General features: G+C 51.4%; 3 protein-coding genes across 4 annotated transcripts in view; 1 reads left to right on the top strand and 2 right to left on the bottom strand.

Moving 5' to 3' along the window:
* The first annotated feature begins 6,980 nt into the window (after positions 1-6,980).
* On the top strand, positions 6,981-11,206 carry C1QTNF4 (C1q and TNF related 4). Of its 2 annotated transcripts, none has more exons than XM_003781308.2 (2): positions 6,981-7,017; positions 10,058-11,206. In XM_003781308.2, exon 2 carries the CDS (start codon positions 10,063-10,065, stop codon positions 11,041-11,043), a length of 981 nt encoding a protein of 326 aa, XP_003781356.1. In that variant the 5' UTR covers positions 6,981-7,017; positions 10,058-10,062; the 3' UTR covers positions 11,044-11,206. The 2 variants fall into 2 exon arrangements, with proteins under 2 accessions (XP_003781356.1, XP_023366427.1); XM_023510659.1 differs by lacking the exon at positions 6,981-7,017 and adding an exon at positions 7,310-7,325.
* A 1,217-nt stretch (positions 11,207-12,423) lies between these two features.
* On the bottom strand, positions 12,424-14,089 carry FAM180B (family with sequence similarity 180 member B). The gene is made up of 3 exons (XM_012813018.1): positions 13,937-14,089; positions 13,028-13,098; positions 12,424-12,819 (listed from the first exon to the last, which is right to left on the bottom strand). The coding sequence occupies exons 1-3, from the start codon at positions 14,019-14,021 to the stop codon at positions 12,424-12,426; spliced, it is 552 nt and encodes a 183-aa protein (XP_012668472.1). The 5' UTR covers positions 14,022-14,089.
* Positions 14,090-15,814: 1,725 nt separating this feature from the next.
* The window catches only part of NDUFS3 (NADH:ubiquinone oxidoreductase core subunit S3), a 7,175-nt gene continuing 6,333 nt past the window's right edge, over positions 15,815-16,656 (bottom strand). Inside the window, exon 7 of the mRNA XM_003781307.3 lies at positions 15,815-16,078. Coding sequence (XP_003781355.1) covers positions 15,896-16,078 — 183 coding nt within the window. The 3' untranslated portion in view covers positions 15,815-15,895. The remainder of the gene's footprint in view (positions 16,079-16,656) is intronic.

Here is a 16,656-nt window from a genome sequence, read left to right as displayed (position 1 = left end):
TTTTTTGGCCGGGGCTGGGTTTGAACCCACCACCTCTGGCATATGGTGCTGGCGCCCTACCCCTTTGAGCCACAGGCGCTGCCCTTCCCTTCTCATTCATCATCATCATCAAGTTCTCCATATTTTCCTTCTGTTGACTCACAGCCTCTTTCAATGTACAGATGAAGAAGCTGAGATCCAGAAAGAGGAAATAACTTTTAACATTAGAGTGCTTTTAGCTGCAAGAAACAGAAGACCCAACTCAATGGCTTCACCAAGAAGGGGATTTATCATCTCCCAAAATGAGAGGTCCATAGGGAAGATAAAGGCAGGGCTGGTTAAGTAGGTGACTCAGTGATATTGGGAAGGGCTCTGATTCTTGCCATCTGTCCATCCTGCCATCCCCAGCGTACTAGCTTTCCTCCTCATACTTTTACCCACATGGTCACAAGATTGTGGCAGTAGCTCCAAGTATCATCGTCTCCCATAATATTACCTAACAGCCAGAAGTGAGTGTGCTCTTTGCTAATTCCATAGTGCCCGAATTGGGAGGCAGGGGTAATTGGGAAATGCCAGAGGGTATTGTTGGTTATCACAATGATCAGGGACACTGGCCTTTAGTGGACATGGGGCTGGGATGCTACATCTACTGCAATGTTTAGAATGTCAGTTAAGTGAAACATTAGCTTAAATGAAACATTAGAATGTCTCCCAACATTCACACAGGTGGAAAACCCAGAACCTAACTCTATTTTTATATACAAAAACAATTTTTTTTGGCTCGGCACCTGTGGCTCAAGTGGCTAAGGCGCCAGCCACATACACCTAAGGTGGCAGGTTCGAATCCAGCCAGGCCTGCCAAACAACAGTGATGGCTGCAACCAAAAAAAAAAAAAAACAATTTTTTGCATGGTTTTCACATACATTACATTTGGGGGGAATGTAACTTCCGTACAAGTTGAAGAAAGATTGTAATTTGTTTTGTTTGGAACTTCACCAGGAGTTGTTCACTATTTTATTCATGGATGCCCTTGATGGTATTTGAGTTCCTGGTGGCACATCCTTGTATGAGCCTGTGTTTGTATCTGCTGGAATTTCCATATTGAAAAACAGATTATTAGGAGGATGAGGTGGATGAGGGGAGGATGGTTGGAGGTCAGGAGTTCAAGACCAGCCTGAGCAAGAGTGAGAATCTATCTGTACTAAAAATATAAAAACTAGCTGGACGGGCACCTGTCATCCCAGCTACTCAGGAGGCTGAGGCAGGAGGATTGCTTGAACCCAGGAGTTTGAGGTTGTTGTGAGGTAGGCTGATGCCACAGCATTCTAGCATAGGGAACAGAATGAGACTTTGCCTACAAAAAACAAATATGAAAAACATTACTTTGTTTAAATTACTTTCTTTTTATTTCTACTTTATATTACACTTGGAGCATTATGTTGATTTTTTTTTTTTTTTTTGAGACAGAGTCTCAAGGTGTCACCCTGGTGTCACAGCTCACAGCAACATCAAATTCTTGGGCTTAAGCGATTCTCTTGCCTCCCCCTCTCAAGTAGCTGGGACTACAGGCGACTGCCACAATGCCTGGCTATTTATTATTAGTTTGTTTTTTGGTTGCAGTTGTCCTTGTTGTTTAGCTGGCGTGGGCTGGGTTGGAACCTGCCACCCTTGGTGCAGGTGACTGGTGCTATAACCACTGTGCTGTTGGCATCGAGCCAGATATTTGCCTTTTTGAGACAGAGTTTCACTTCATCACCCTCATTAGAATGCATTGGCACCATCGTTCACAGCAACTTCAGTCTCTTGGGCTCAACCAATCCTCTTGCCTCAGCCTCCCTAGTGGCTGCAACTAGAAGCACCCACCACAACACCCAGGTACTTTTAGAGACAGAGTCTCATTCTTTTGCTCAGGCTGGTCTTGAACTCCTGAGCTCAAGCAATTCCACCTGCCTTGGCCTCCCAGAGTGCTAGGATTACAGGTGTGAGCCACTGCACCCAGGCTTTTATTGATTTTTTGAAGTTACTTGTCAGTAGATTCTATCTCTGTGAATCTCATTTCAGTATACAAATGGAGGCATTACAAAATACTTGTGAAAGAATTTAGGTCCAATAGGATTGGCATCTGTTGGCTTCCAGAATAAAATCTCGATGGCAGGGCAGCACCTATGGCTCAAAGGAGTGGAGCACCGGCCCTATATGCCGGAGGTGGTGGGTTCAAGACTTTTGGCCCCAGCCAAAAACTGCAAAAAACAAAAAAAACAAAAAAAACAAAGTCTAGAAGGCATAGCCTGGCACTTAAAATCCTTCAGGTTCATACTCGAACATATTTTTCTTTTTCTTTCTTTATATTTTTTTTGAGAGTCTCACTTTGTCATCCTCAGTAGAGTGCCCTGGCATCATAGCTCACAGCAACCTCAACTCAAGCGACTCTCTTGCCTTAGCCCCTTAAGTAGCTGGTACTATATGCACCTACCCCAACACCTGACTATTTTTAGAGATGGGATCTCGCTCTTGCTGAGGCTGATCTTGAACCTGTGAGCTCAGGCAGTCTACCTGCCTCAGCCTCCAAGAGTGCTAGAATTACAGGCGTGAGGCACCAAGTCTGGCCTCTCAACAATATTTTTCTTGACCTATCACCTATCCAAATCCCCACATATGACTGGGCTCGGTAATTCCTAAAGCGCTAAGTCTATAGGCATGAGCCACTGGGCCTGGCCAGCATCATCTTTTATGACCTGTAATAACTCTTCCTTTTCCCTGGAAGTGATAAGGGATTGTAAGAAGAATGAGTGGGATAGGAGATATTGTCACAGTGTCTTTGGTCTTTGGAAAAAGCAGTCTGCCATATCAGGTCATGAGCAGGTCATGTCCCTATTAATCTACAGACGGGACCTGGGGATTTAATTCTTCCTTCTACTAAGGTCTGGTCTTGGGACCTTTGAGCCCTGCTGAGAAAAGGGCTAAGAGAGAGTTGGGAACTTGGTCCTCACAGCTACTCCCAGCCTCCCTCCTCCACAGTCAGGTATCACATGCTCAGAGTAATTAGAACTAGGAGAAATGGGGGCCAAGAGTCTGACCCAGGAGTCCTAAACTCTGCCACCCCGGAGGGCTGCAATCTCCAAGGAAGGCAGGGACTCAGCACCCTGACATCTGTTTCTCCTGCCAGCATCTCTGCTTGACTAACATTCCTCCTCTTTCATTTCTCCCTGGGGTATGTTGTTGTCTTTCTCATTAACTTTCCCTAAACTCCCAGCAAGGTCCCCAGACTCCAAGCTCTGCTAATTCCCCTATAATCTGCTGGTAAACCAAGAAGCTAATTAAATTGTGAGGTTGGGTGCTCTCTCTCTCTCTCTCTCTGTCATTGTCAGAAAGGCTCCTCTCTTCAGTCCCTCTCCCATCTGTCTTTTCCTTTCTTTTCCTTTCATATGCCCCTGCATAGTTCAGATTCATCTAGATACATACAGTATTCTCTCACCCATCTGCCTGCTCTCTGGTCTTCTTCTGTCTCCTGTCTTTCAATCTGCAACCAGAGTAATCTTCTTAATAGACTCTGAATGCACTTCCTTTCCCTTCTGCTGCAAGATAAAAGCTCCTCTGCTAAGCATTTAAGCCCCACACATCTTACCTGCCTCAGCTTCACTTCACAAACCCTTTCCTCCTCAACCCAGCCCTACCCATGCCCGGCTCTGCCACCCCCACACCTTTGTTCACATTCTTACCTTTAGCTGGATCCCACCCCCTCACTACTTCATTTCTACCTCTGTCTCACCACTATTTAGAAATAGCCCCATTCATGACAGTCTCCCTGATCCCCTGTACTCCCAAGCTGGAATTTCTCCTTCCTCAAGCCAATAGCCCTCTGTGGCTCTCTTCTGGCACTGACCTCTTTCTGCCTACGATCCACATCCTGCTGCCCCCGCTAAATGATCAGCTCCTTGAGGGCAGGGCAAGGTCTCTTTCATCTCAGCTTCCTACCTAACACTGTACCTTAAAATACTTCACTGTTGTCTCCTGGCTGGAAGCTTCAGTCTTCATGTGCACATTCCCAGAAGGGGGAAAAGAAGGCAGAAAGAGTGGGCCTCCCAGCTGAGATGGGCCCTTTAAAGCCCTGCCTGGGCAAAAAAAAAAAAGAAAAAAAGCAGCTTCTTTCCCAGTTACTTCTGTTTATATCTCATTGTCAATGTTTAGCTGCAGGAGGAACCGGGTATGGTTGTTCTCCTTTCAAAGTCAAGTTTTCAGGCCCAGTGTGGTGGCTCACTCCTGTAATCCTAGCACTCTGGAAAGCCCAGGTGAGTGGATTGTCTGAGCTTAGAAGACCAGCCTGAACAAGAGTGAGACCCTATCTCTACTAGAAATAGAAAAACTAGCCGGGCATTGTGGCAGGTGCCTATAGTTCCAGCTACTCAGGAGGCTGAGGCAAGAAGATTGCTTGAGAGGCTCAGGGCCTGTAGCTCAGAGGCTAGGGCGCCAGCCACATACACCAGGGCTGGTGGGTTCGAACTAGCCTGGGTCTGCCAAATAACAATGACAACTACAACAAAAAAATAGCCAGGCATTGGAGTGGGCACCTGTAGTCCTTAACTACTTGGGAGGCTGAAGCAAGTGAATCACTAAAGCCCAAGAGCTTGAAGTTGCTGTGAGCTGTGACGCCACAGCACTCTACTGAGGATGACATAGGGAGACTCTTGTCTCAAAAAATAATAATAATAATTAATTAATTAAAAAGAAGATTGCTTGAGCCTAAGAGTTTGAGGTTGCTGTGAGCTATGAGCCCATAGCATTCTACCTAGGGCAACAGAGAGAGACTCTGTCTCAAAGAAAAAAAATTATTGTGGTTGCCTGCTAAGCAGAGACTACAACCCCACAACCTAGCTTGGACTGTGCTGTCAAACCTGCTGTTTCCTCCTTGTAACTCCCATTCTGGTGTATCACTCACCCTCTACTCTCGATTCATTCATTATCTTTCTCCATATCCCTTCCCCAGTGGCTTTTCCCCTGTACTCTGAAGCAAACCTGCCATCATCTTCTCTAGTCCCCTTTCTCTACCCCAACCCTGACTTCTCTGGTGAGAACTCCTGTGGATCTGGAGAGAGTGTCAGATGGCTCTCAGCCTGAGCCAGACCCCAACTGAGATTTTATTATCTACTATTCTTCTCTCCCTGCCCACCACTAGCATCACATCTTCAAGAGGGCAGCCCCACCCTGCTGGCTCAGAAGAGATACAATACATTAAAAATGCAGGGACTGGGGCAGCGCCTGTGGCTCAGTGGGTAGGGCACCGGCCCCATATACTGAGGGTGGTGGGTTCAAACCTGGCCCCAGCTAAATTGCAACAAAAAAATAGCCAGGCGTTGTGGTGGCTTCGTGTAGTCCCAGCTACTCGGGAGGCTGAGGCAAGAGAATTGCCTAAGCCTATGAGTTGGAGGTTGCTGTGAGCTGTGATGTCAAAGCACTCTACTGAGGGCAATAAGGTGAGACTCTGTCTCAAAAAAAAAAAAAAACACACACATACACACAAAAATGCAGGAACTGCACAGCAAGTCTGTGGCAGATTTAAGACAAGAGCCCAAGGCTGGGCACAATGGCTCATGACTGTAATCCTAGTACTCAGGGAGGCCAAGAAAGGTAGATTGCCTGAGCTCATGAGTTCGAGACCTTGTCTCTTAAAAAAAAAAATAGCCGGGCATTTTGGGAGGCACCTATAGTCCCAGCTACTTGGGAGGCTGAGGCAAGAGAATCACTTAAGCCCAAGAATTTGAGGTTGCTGTGAGCTATGATGCCAGGGCACTGTGCCAAGGGTGACAAAGTAAGACTTTGTCTCAAAAAATAAATAAATAAATAAAAAGACTAGAACTCAAGCTTCCTCAGTCAACCAGGGGTAGGTTGGGAACACCCAACTGCTGGCAGCTAAGAATGGAGCTCAGTCAGCATCTGCTGAGGATCAGGCAGGTGGTCACCTCTAAGGCTATAATGGGAAAGAACAGCAGTTTACAGGAAGGGAGTCCTAGTTCCACACCTTCCTGTCATGGGATCCATCCTGAGTGGAGGCCACTGGAAGCCAGGCTTCTGGTGAGTGTTAAAGTGGGAAGATGGCACCCTGGTGCCCTGCTGGACCCCTGCTAACCTGGCCCCAGCTAGGCAGTGTATCAGTTTCTCTCTCCAGAGATCCCTCTAGCCCTGTCTTTGCCCTTCTCAACCCTCTCCCTTCTCACAGGCATAAACTTTCCAGCAGAAAATTCAATTCTGCCCCAAGGACCTTTCCTCCTTACCCTCTTCCCAGGAGGACACAAGTTGATGCTCTGATGCCTGAAGACTTGATCTTTCCTAAGGGACTATGGTCATTTTCCGATTTGCAGGTGAGGAGAAAAAACTAGGTCATTTCAAGCTCTTCCTTCACTGGCAACATTGACCCATTTATCCTCTCTTCCCTCAGACACCCTCCTCCAAGGCCACTCAGCCTGGACATCTGTCCCAGCCAAAATCTCACCTTCCACTGTACTTGCAGCCCTGTTTCCCCAAACCAGGGAGGAAGCTGGTCTGTAGAGTGACCCACACCTAGTTTGTCCTCTGCCTCGGGCCTCAGTTTCCCCTTTGGCACCTCACTTTCCTCATCTGCTAACTTGAATTAATGATGCCTAGAGGACAGAGGTCATGGACAAGGAAGGGTCCAGCGCTTGGCGCAGGCTCCGTGCGGTGCCCCTGAGCCCTGCTGCTCGGCTGCCCCTCCTCGGCGCGCCCCTCCCTCTCCCTACTCCCCTCCTCTCCCCCTTCTGCCTCGCTACTGCCTCTCCTCCCGCCTCTGCGGCTCGCTAGGCTCCCTCCTTAACTGACCTTCGCTTTCCCTCGCGACCCGTCCGGCCCCCCATCGTCTTGCTTGCCGTCTCAGAGCCCGGAGGAGCAGCCCGAGCCCCCGCCGCCTCCGCCAGGCCGGGCCCCGCCGCAGCGCGGGCGGTCTGTGCGCAGCCCCGGCACCCGCGCGGAGCCCGCAGCCGGATCGCGGGCTCGGACGGAACCTGACCCGCCTGCCGCCCCTCCAGGTGAGGGCAGCTCCGGGGAGGGGCGATCCAAGGTTTCCCTTTATTGGAAGCAGGGAGGGGCGGGTTGGAGGGGAAGGCTACAAGGGAAAGCTCGGTGAAAGTGGGTCCTTTTTCCTTGAAAGGAGGACCTGCGAGCCCTTTTATGAAAGAGGCTCAAGGGCTTTTACGCGGAAGGGATGGATGGTAGGAAGGTCTGGGTAGAGAGGGTTTGGGTACCCTTTCTAGGTGATTATCTTTTCCACGAGAAAGGATTGATTGGCTTCTGTGAAAGTGGGTTTACCTTCTTGAGAGGATGAAGGGCTTTCGAGGTAGGTGGGGAAGGTGGTTCCAGCTAGGCTGGAGGGAGGGTTTACCTGCAGAGTGGCTGGGAGAGGGACTCTGAGGTCCCCTCAACCTGACATGGTTTGGCACTTCGGGTCGTCAGCCCAGCTGTGTCCCAGTTTTTCTCTCTGAATATGTCTATTTTGAGCCCCACCTGGACAGAGCCAGGACAGCCATTTCCATCCCTGGAGCTATGACACCCTCTGTCTCCCTCCCACCTCTGACCCGCCCAGGGGAGGGGTTTCAGGAAGGATGGGGACCCAGGGACCCCGAAAATGGGCACTGGTGGGTGAAACGGAGGCTGGGTACCAGGCACATAAAAAGACCCTTTGGCACTAGTGGGCTGCAGTAGACATGGCAGGGAGATCACTGGGGGCAGGGTGGGCAGGTGTGTCTGGTGCATGACCTGCTGGGGAAGGAGCAGGGCCAGGAAGAGTTGAGCTGTTCCCAATGCTCCCAGAAGACAAAACGCTGAAGAGTTTTTTGTTTGCTTGCTTTTATTTGGTTTTGCTTTCTTTCTCCTTTCCCCTGAATCCCAAAGCTCTATTGTTTGCAAAAGTGGAAACTGAGGCAGAGGACAAGTTGACTCGAGATACCTGTCTATGATGTAAGGGTGATGGAGAGGCAGGCACACTGAATTTGGAGTTTAAAAAACCTCGATTCAAGGCTTGCCTCATTGCTTTATGTGTGACTTTGGGCCAAAATGCTTCCCTTCCTTGGGGGATCAGCTTTCCCATCTATAAAATGGGAGAGGCCCCTCCTTTCTTGAAGGTTTGCAGAGACCAGATGCATCTAAAAGAGCTCTGTAGAAGGGAATGCACCAGACAGTGAGGTGCAGTCTTCACCACTATAGATGGGCTCCTTCCCTCCTCCCTTCCCTCACTAAGTGTATTTTTTTTAAAGAGGCAGAGTCTCACTTTATCACCCTCTGTAAAGTGCTGTAGCATCACAGCTCACAGCAACCTCCAGCTCTTGAGCTTAGGTGATTCTCTTGCCTCAGCCTCCAAAGTAGCTGGGACTACAGGCGCCTGCCACAACGCTCGGCTATTTTTTTGTTGTAGTTTGTTCTGGGTCGGGTTCGAATCTGCGACCCTCGGTATATGGGGCTGGCACCCTACTCACTTAGCCATTGGCGCCGCCACCAAGGGTGTTGTTAACCTGTAGATTTTCTTTGTGAAAATTAGAAAAAAAATGCTTTCTCTGCAAGGATACAGTGTTTGGATGGGCTGTAGACTTGGGGTTTTTATTATTAGAGTTACTAGAAGGCACACTTTACCCAGGTGTCCCTCCAACAGCTGGGCAAGTGGAATGTGAGCTAGATTCCAGCTCCTACCTACCCTCAGGTGAGAATTCTTGTGCTGGACACCTCTGCATAGATGTACCTGTCAACCCTTCTTAGCAGTCCCCCCACTGTCTCTAAGAGACACAAAGCTATACACACTCCAGGGTATTTTCTAAAGAGGTCCTCATACCAGCCTGTCTCCACTTTGGGTATCAAGCCCCAAAGCCCATGCCCTACTAATTAAGTAGTGCCTTCATCAAGCTCTCAGCAGTAGGAGTTACTGAGTCCCTAACCTCTCTGTGAAGAATTGGGTCCGATTCCTTTTCTCAGGGCCAAGAACAGAAGCCTCTGCACACCTGTGTAGCATGGCTGTTTGTACACTAAGTTCACACTTGTTATCTCAGCATCCTCACACCAAACTTGTGAGGCAGGTCTCCCCCCAATTCCCTCCATTTACAAGGAAGCCATACCCAGAGAAGTTAAGGAACTTGCCTAAGTTTTCACAGCATGTAAGTGGTAGTGTCAGGACTCTAGCCCCAGAACTAGCCATCTGTCCTCTCCGCTACTACTAAGGAACAAAGTTTCTGACTTCATAGCTTGCCAAACCCCTGCTGGAATTGCTCCCCCATCCTTATTCCTAGCAGCCTCTGGACTTTCCTTTTCCTCAGTTAGCAGCAGCGAAGCATATAGGAAGGATTCGCCTTCTCCTTTACACTGATTACATGGTAGAGGGAGCTACTGCAAAGCCCAACTGTTCTGGCACTGCATCCCCAGTGCACAATGGGCCCCTAAGGGCAGAGGCCCGGTGTCTAGTGGGAGAGCTGACCTGAATGGGGTCAGGGAGCAGTTATTTCCTTTTCCATCCTGTGTGAGGGACAGGCCAAGGACCAAAAAATAGCCACAGGGAAATGCAGCCATCTGGAGGCTGAAATTAAGAGACCCCTGAACACCTGCTGTATTGCCAGGGCCCCTGGAGAGAGGCAGAGGTGACCCTAGCACACAGCCAGAGCATTTCCGCTGGTTTGTGTGAGCTCACAGAGGCGTGTGAGCTTTCACTTGGGAAAAGGGTTTCAGTGTTTGGAAAATCACTAGCCTAACTCAACAGCTCCCAAAGGGTGGTCCCTAGACCCAGCAGCATCAGCATCACTGGGAACTTGTAAGAAATGAAAATTCTCTGGTCCCATCCCAGACCTACTAAATAAACTCTGGGGTTGCGGCCACCTATGTGTTTAATAAGCCTTCCCGGTGATACTGAGGCGCTAGAGTTTAAGAACCCCTGGCCTAGTTCAAGTATGTAAGAAAACAGAGACTTAGTTATGGGTCAAAGGCAGGGCTAGGAAGAGAACTCAAGTTTCCCAGTCTCAGAGGGCGGAGGACTGGACGCTTGGAGGTGGCCCCTGCCCAAGCCTCCTGTCCTTCCTCTCCATCTCCTCTCAGGAGCCATGCTGCCGCTTCTGCTGGGCCTCTTGGGCCCAGCGGCCTGCTGGGCAGTGGGCCTGGCCCCTGGCTCGGGCTCTTCCGAGCTGCGCTCAGCCTTCTCAGCGGCACGCACCACCCCTCTGGAGGGTACATCGGAGATGGCGGTGACCTTCGACAAGGTGTATGTGAACATCGGGGGCGACTTCGATGCGGCCACCGGCCAGTTCCGCTGCCGCGTGCCCGGCGCCTACTTCTTCTCCTTTACGGCTGGCAAAGCCCCACACAAGAGCCTGTCAGTGATGCTGGTGCGCAACCGCGACGAGGTGCAGGCGCTGGCCTTCGACGAGCAGCGGCGGCCCGGCGCACGTCGCGCAGCCAGCCAGAGCGCCATGCTGCAGCTCGACTACGGCGACACGGTGTGGCTGCGGCTGCACGGCGCCCCGCAGTATGCGCTCGGCGCGCCGGGCGCCACCTTCAGCGGCTACCTGGTGTACGCCGACGCCGACGCGCCTGCGCGCGGGCCGCCCGCGCCCCCCGAGCCGCGCTCGGCCTTCTCGGCGGCGCGCACGCGCAGCCTGGTGGGCTCGGACGCGGGCCCCGGGCCGCGGCACCGGCCGCTCACCTTCGACACTGAGCTCGTCAACATCGGCGGCGACTTCGACGCGGCGGCCGGAGTGTTCCGCTGTCGCTTGCCGGGCGCCTACTTCTTCTCTTTTACGTTGGGCAAGCTGCCGCGGAAGACGCTGTCGGTGAAGCTGATGAAAAACCGTGACGAGGTGCAGGCCATGATTTACGACGACGGCGCGTCGCGGCGCCGCGAGATGCAGAGCCAGAGTGTAATGCTGCCTCTGCAGCGCGGTGACGCCGTGTGGCTGCTCAGCCACGACCACGACGGCTACGGCGCTTACAGCAACCATGGCAAGTACATCACCTTCTCCGGCTTCCTCGTGTACCCCGACCTCACGCCCGCCAGCCCGCTGGGCCTTGGGCCCCCGGAGCTCTGAGCCCTGGCCGGGAAAAGAGCCTCGGAGGGCCGGGGGCGTAGGGGCGTGCATGCCAAGCCGGGACTGCGGCCAGATAAGCCTGCTGGTGCGAGCACGCTGACCTGCCTCCCCGGCTCGCTGGACTCTGCCAATAAAGTGGGCCTGCTTGGCGCTGTCAGCCCAGAGTCCTGTCTCTGTCTTGACTGTGATGTCTTTGATCCGGGTTGGGACCAGAAAGACGCTGACAACTGCAGGTCTACAGGCCCATGGTGGGGGTTGGAGGTCAGAGGGCCAGACTGGGTCAGGACTTGGGAGAGTGAAGAGGTGGAAATTTGATGAACCACATTCACCTAGTCGGTTATGGGCCTCCCCTTCATGTCCCTGTCCAATCCACCCCTTTGACTCTTCCGGATTGACCTAGAACCTCATTCTTAGGCCAGGGCCGATTCCCTTCTGAGACAGAAGCTCCTTACTCCACGAGGGCATGGGATTCCTGGAAATGGTTTTTAGTTTTCCTGGTAGGGCAGAGGAATGGATGAGGAGTTGCCCTGACCTCTGCCCTCTCAGGATGATAAAGTCATTTGCTCAGGGCAGGGGTTAGATAATTTACTCTGATACAGAATGACACAGGCTCCAGGAAGCCAGAACAGAACATTTTATGGGAAGAGCTACAGAGAATCAGGGCTACACCTCCCCCAGCCCACCTCAGTTTGTTTTTCTCACTATTGTTCTCCCAGCCTCACTCCCTATCCTCAGATGTTTATCTGAGGATTGTTGAGATGGACCAAGATATTTTTTTCCTCCCTCCCCTCAAGAGGTAATGCTCTGCCACCTGCTTTCTTTTACTCCTCCAACAGACAGAACTCAGTAAGTCCGATCTGTTCTCCCAGCCCAGATGGTGAACTGGGGGGCTTGGAGACCCCAGAGCCCTGGTTGTGCTTAAAGGGGTATCTAAATTAGGACTGAGTGCTGAGCACTTGCAGGGTGCCTGTAAATTTGCACAGAACCCGTCACAGACTCCCAGGGTAGTAGTCAGAGGATCTGACCTGGACTTACTTGTGGCCAGCTTCCCTTTCAGCATCTCTTAAACACATTTCTCAAGCCTTACCCCTGACTCCTGAACACATACACACACACACACATTATATATATATATACACACACAGCCTGCAAGTATGTCCCTTTAGCTCTCTACCTGCTCCTTGGGACCCAGAGCCTGGGCTATTAGTATATCAAGGTCCAGGGAACAATATGGGGGGGGGGGGTGTCCAGGGTATGACCAAGACCAGAAATCTGAACACAGTGGGAAGAACCAGGTGCCAGATGTACCTGCTGCCCAGGATGGGTCTAGCTGGGAGGGTTGGGGAAATGGGAGGAGGGAATGGGAATTAAAGGGGAGGGTCAGGGTAAGGGGTCAAAGATGGAGGCCCAGGGCCCTAGCAATGGGGGCTGTTCCTGGGGACAAAAACCCTTGCATAGGTCCCAGAGTGTTTCCTGTGCTAGGAGAGCAAAGACCTGGACCCAACGACCCCTCTCCTCAGCCTCATTAGCTGCATGAAGCCGGTAGACACAGGACAGGCCTGTGAGGAGCAGGTGTTCAAAGTCCCAATGGCTAAGAGGAGGCCCCTTCCGCAGGTTCTGGAAGTGCTGTAGCCGCTGCTCAAAACCCTCCAAGTCACTAGGCACATGTTGCTGCAGGAGGAGTCTGAGTCGGCGGCCTGGATGTGTGGATGCTAGTTCCTCATCCTGGATATGCAGCTGCCCCATGACATTCAGCTCCAGACCAGCCCAGAGCAGCTGTAAGGGGAGACTTATAAGGAGTGGGCTATGGCCTTGGGAATAGGGCATGGAGCAAGAATGGGCCAGGGGCATAAGCAAGCAGTAGGATTCATGCCAGGTCCCCCCCACTCCATAAGGCCCACCCTGAGACATCCCTCCTTCCCAACCCTGAGCTTAGGGACCCTTGGACATGCCCACCCCCATGTCCCAGGCTGGGAGGAAAGACCTCAAACATCACTTCCGGGGCCTCTGGCTCCTGTAGGCCACCTTCCACGTTGGTGCTGTCCATCAGCTGCCCTGGGGCAGCAGAGAGGAGTCAGGCCACTGCCATGCTCCATTCTGAACACCCCAGCCTCCCAGAAGTGGCCCTCAGCTGGTAGGGGTCCCTAGTAATTCATTTATCTATCAAATGGCAGGAATGCCATCTCATGTCCCCTTCTCCCCTCCCAAACATGTACACACATGCACACTGACATTCCCCCTCTCAGGCATAGTTCTTGTGATGTCAAAAGCAACATCTCAAGCCCAATGACCATCTTGACAAATGCCCAGGACTCCTTTAACTTGCACAATGCCCTAGGTAAAGAGCTCCAGGCCAAAGCATCCCAAGACCCCTCCCCTCCCACTTCTGTTTGTTATAATCATCTGGGGACAGTGTCACCTAAAACAGTGCCAGTGACCCTCCCCACAGGATGAGGACCTCTGGGAAAAGCCTATTCTTTCCCTGCTCCTCATTAGTGGACCCTATGCAAGATAAGAGGGCAGAGCCAAGCTGGGCAGCTTCTACTGCAGCTTTCTCCGTCCTACACCCTGCAGTGTTGTCTAGCCCTTACAGTGATTCTCCCAAGCCCAGGGCAGGTCAAGAGACCCTGCTGTAAGCATCATCTGGAATAAACCCAAGGCCCAACTCTGGTCACCGCTAGCATTAAGGGCACTTAGGGCTATTACCCGAGGAGCCACCCAGATCTTTCTAGTTCTGGGGATGAGGCTCACACCATTACCACCATTGCACATATCAGCCTGGTACCCATCAATGCCCACATTTACTATGCCCAGCTAGGCTCAGAGCCAACTGTACTGCTGTCAACTGACAGCCTTCCCTGAATCCTGTCCACTCACCCCAAAGCCCTGGTACCTGCATGATGCTGGGTTGTAGTCACCCCATGGAGGAAACAAATGGCTCCCATGAAGCAAGCCAGGAACTGCAGTTTCGCAGCCATGCTCCACCACGTCCTCTGAGTCTCACTCTCCTCACAGCTGTCTGCTCCCTTAACTGCCTGCCACAACTCTCAGATCCAACTTTCCACTGCAGGCTGTTTCCGAGTTCCTTTACACCCGTTACACACGTCAGTCTTCAGTGCTGAACAGGGAGGAGCTAGCTGTGGCCTTGGTCACCTCCCAAGGGCTCATTCCATCCCTTAGAAATGAGAAATCTGGGCAGCGCCTATGGCTCAGAGGGTAGGGCGTCAGCCCCATATACCAAGGGTAGTGGGTTCAAACCCGGCTCTGGCCAAACTGCAACAAAAAAATAGCCAGGCGTTGTGGTGGGCACCTGTAGTCCCAGCTACTTAGGTGGCTGAGGCAAAAGAATCACCTAAGCTCAGGAGTTGGAGGTTGCTGCGAGCTGTGCGATGCCACAGTACTCTACTGAGGGTGACAAAGTGAGACTGTCTCTACAAAAAAAAAAAAAAAAAGGTAATAATAAATCTTTGGTTGTTGGCAGGAACCTGGCTCCCTGCTTGGCAGGCCTTCAGCCTCCTTTTCCTGCCCAGATGGGCAGGATGCTGAGTTAATAGGAAAAAGGTGTTTGGTAGCAAACAGCTCTAGTTTAGCCCTCGGAAGGGGTAAGAATGAGCCTAAGCAGTAACATTAGTTTACTGTCTGTCCCCAACTTCAAAACAACCTCTGCAACTGAGGCCTGCCCCAAATACCCAGCCCAGCCTCCAGGGAGACCCTCAGCTGCCAAGAGCATCACCTCCAAAGTCTCAATTTCCAACTGCATGGTGGGCTGTCTGGGCGGCCCTTTGAACAGGGAGAGCCAAACACTCCAATCTCAGGCACTCAGGCCATAACTGAACAGACCAGACCAGCTGGGGTAGGGAGCATCCTCTCCTGGAAGATAGGCCAATATAACTCCTGAGGATTTTTTCCCCCAGCCCTGAGACTGTTTACTAACAACATTCTCAGTTCAGGCCACTTACTAGGCCAATCCCTAAGTCCAAGAGTGATGGGTGATCACGTTACAACAGGTCACAGGGCTCAAGACTTAGAAACGACTTGTGATTCTTCCTGGCCCTGACCCCTTGGCTCATGGAACCCTGTGGATGTTTGGGTAGAATAAGAAGTAGACTGGGGTTTCACTGGTTGGTTTCATCCAGGCTCCTAGATCTATCAACTGCTACCAGTCTGCTGTGACACAGGGCTTTCTTCAGCAGTTGTTGAGGCCTCTCCAGTTCTCAATAGGGGCCATGCCACACCCATCCTGGCCCTTGTGGACTATAAGAACTTTCAATATCCAGGCCTGCAGTTCACCATGTCTACAACTGCACTATTGTAGTTTGGTAGGGTGTCTCTAAGGAAGCAGGCAAACACCTGTCTGTACCTTCCTTCTCCTGAATCAAAGTGTCACTTCTGCTGGGTGCTATGGCTCATGCCTGTAATCCCAGCACCGTGGGAGGCTGAGGAGGGAGTACTGCTTGAGCTCAGGAGTTCGAGACTTGCCGGAAAGTGAGACCCTGACTCATAAAACAAACAAACAACAAAAAAACCAGCTGGAGCTGCAGTGAGCACCTGTAATCCCAGCAGCTTCTGGAGGCTGAGGCAGTGGGATGCCCACAGCTTGAGTCTAAGGTTGCAGTGAGCTATGATGCCATTGAACTCTGCTCAGGTCATACGGTGGGACTCTGTCTCAACAACAACAACAAAAGTCAAGAAATAAAGAGAAAAAAATAAGCAAGAAAATAAAAAACAAAACAAAGTGTCACTTCTACCCATTATAAGCACACAAATGTGGTGAGTCTAAGTAGGAATTTATTTACATGGACACACAATTATAGGTAAGGCGCTTTCTAGGACCAACATGCCTTCCCTGCAGCTACTTGGCTTCGGGCTTCTTAGCTTCAGGCATCTGGTCTCCAGCTTCAAGTTTGGGACTCTCGGGGGGCTGGCGATAGGCAGGGAAAGCCTCCCAGGGGCTGTTCAGGTCAAACTTGCGGAACTCTTGGGCCAGCTCCACCGGCTCAGCTACTACCCGCTTCACTTCATCATCATAGCGTAACTGCAGGAAAATAAAAGGCACGCTTGAGCACAGAGGAAGGCCTTGTTACCACCACTAAGCAGCCCACTATCACAAGGCCATGGGTGAGACTTCTCTAGCCCCTGTTGTTCTCTGTTCTTGACCCCTATTCTAACCTCTTCCCAGGCTCTGTCACTAAGTCGCCACCCAAATCTGTGTCACCTGTCAGGTCACATCCCAACCAGCTAGTGTGTGGGATTCCAAAATGGTTTCTAGCTCTCATAACCTCCATGCAAGCACTGGTCAGACTCCCCTGCCCACCACTACCATGTCATGGGCTCACACTTTTCCCAGCAGAAGTGACTCTGCTCACCCATCCACACAATCTTATATAAGGTAATGGTAAGCATTTGCCCAGGATTAAGAAGTACCCAGTGGCTGGGAAGAGTAAATCTAAACGGGCAAACACAACATCAGGCCCTATGGTCTTGGTGTTTTCACTGTCAAGAACTAACAGTAGTGGCTCGGCACCTGTGGCTCAAGTGGCTAAGGCACCAGCCACATACACCTAAGGTGGCGGGTTCAAATCCCCAGCCCGGGCCCGCCAAACAACAATGATG

This window comes from Otolemur garnettii, unplaced genomic scaffold, assembly GCF_000181295.1.
Source record: "Otolemur garnettii isolate 467f Iridium unplaced genomic scaffold, OtoGar3 scaffold00001, whole genome shotgun sequence".
NCBI classification, from domain to species: Eukaryota; Metazoa; Chordata; class Mammalia; order Primates; family Galagidae; genus Otolemur; species Otolemur garnettii.
Note: the sequence above shows the minus strand (reverse complement) of the source record. Positions and strands in the feature narration are given on the sequence as shown.

What these genes read in the sequence shown, in the direction of transcription:
- FAM180B (XM_012813018.1), bottom strand. Translation starts at nt 14,021, where the DNA reads ATGGCTGCGAAACTGCAGTTCCTGGCTTGCTTCATGGGAGCCATTTGT. An exon ending in TACAACCCAGCATCATGCAG is followed by an intron (nt 13,099 to 13,936) that starts GTACCAGGGCTT and finishes CTGCTGCCCCAG; the next exon opens with GGCAGCTGATGGACAGCACC. An exon ending in CCCCGGAAGTGATGTTTGAG is followed by an intron (nt 12,820 to 13,027) that starts GTCTTTCCTCCC and finishes CTCCCCTTACAG; the next exon opens with CTGCTCTGGGCTGGTCTGGA.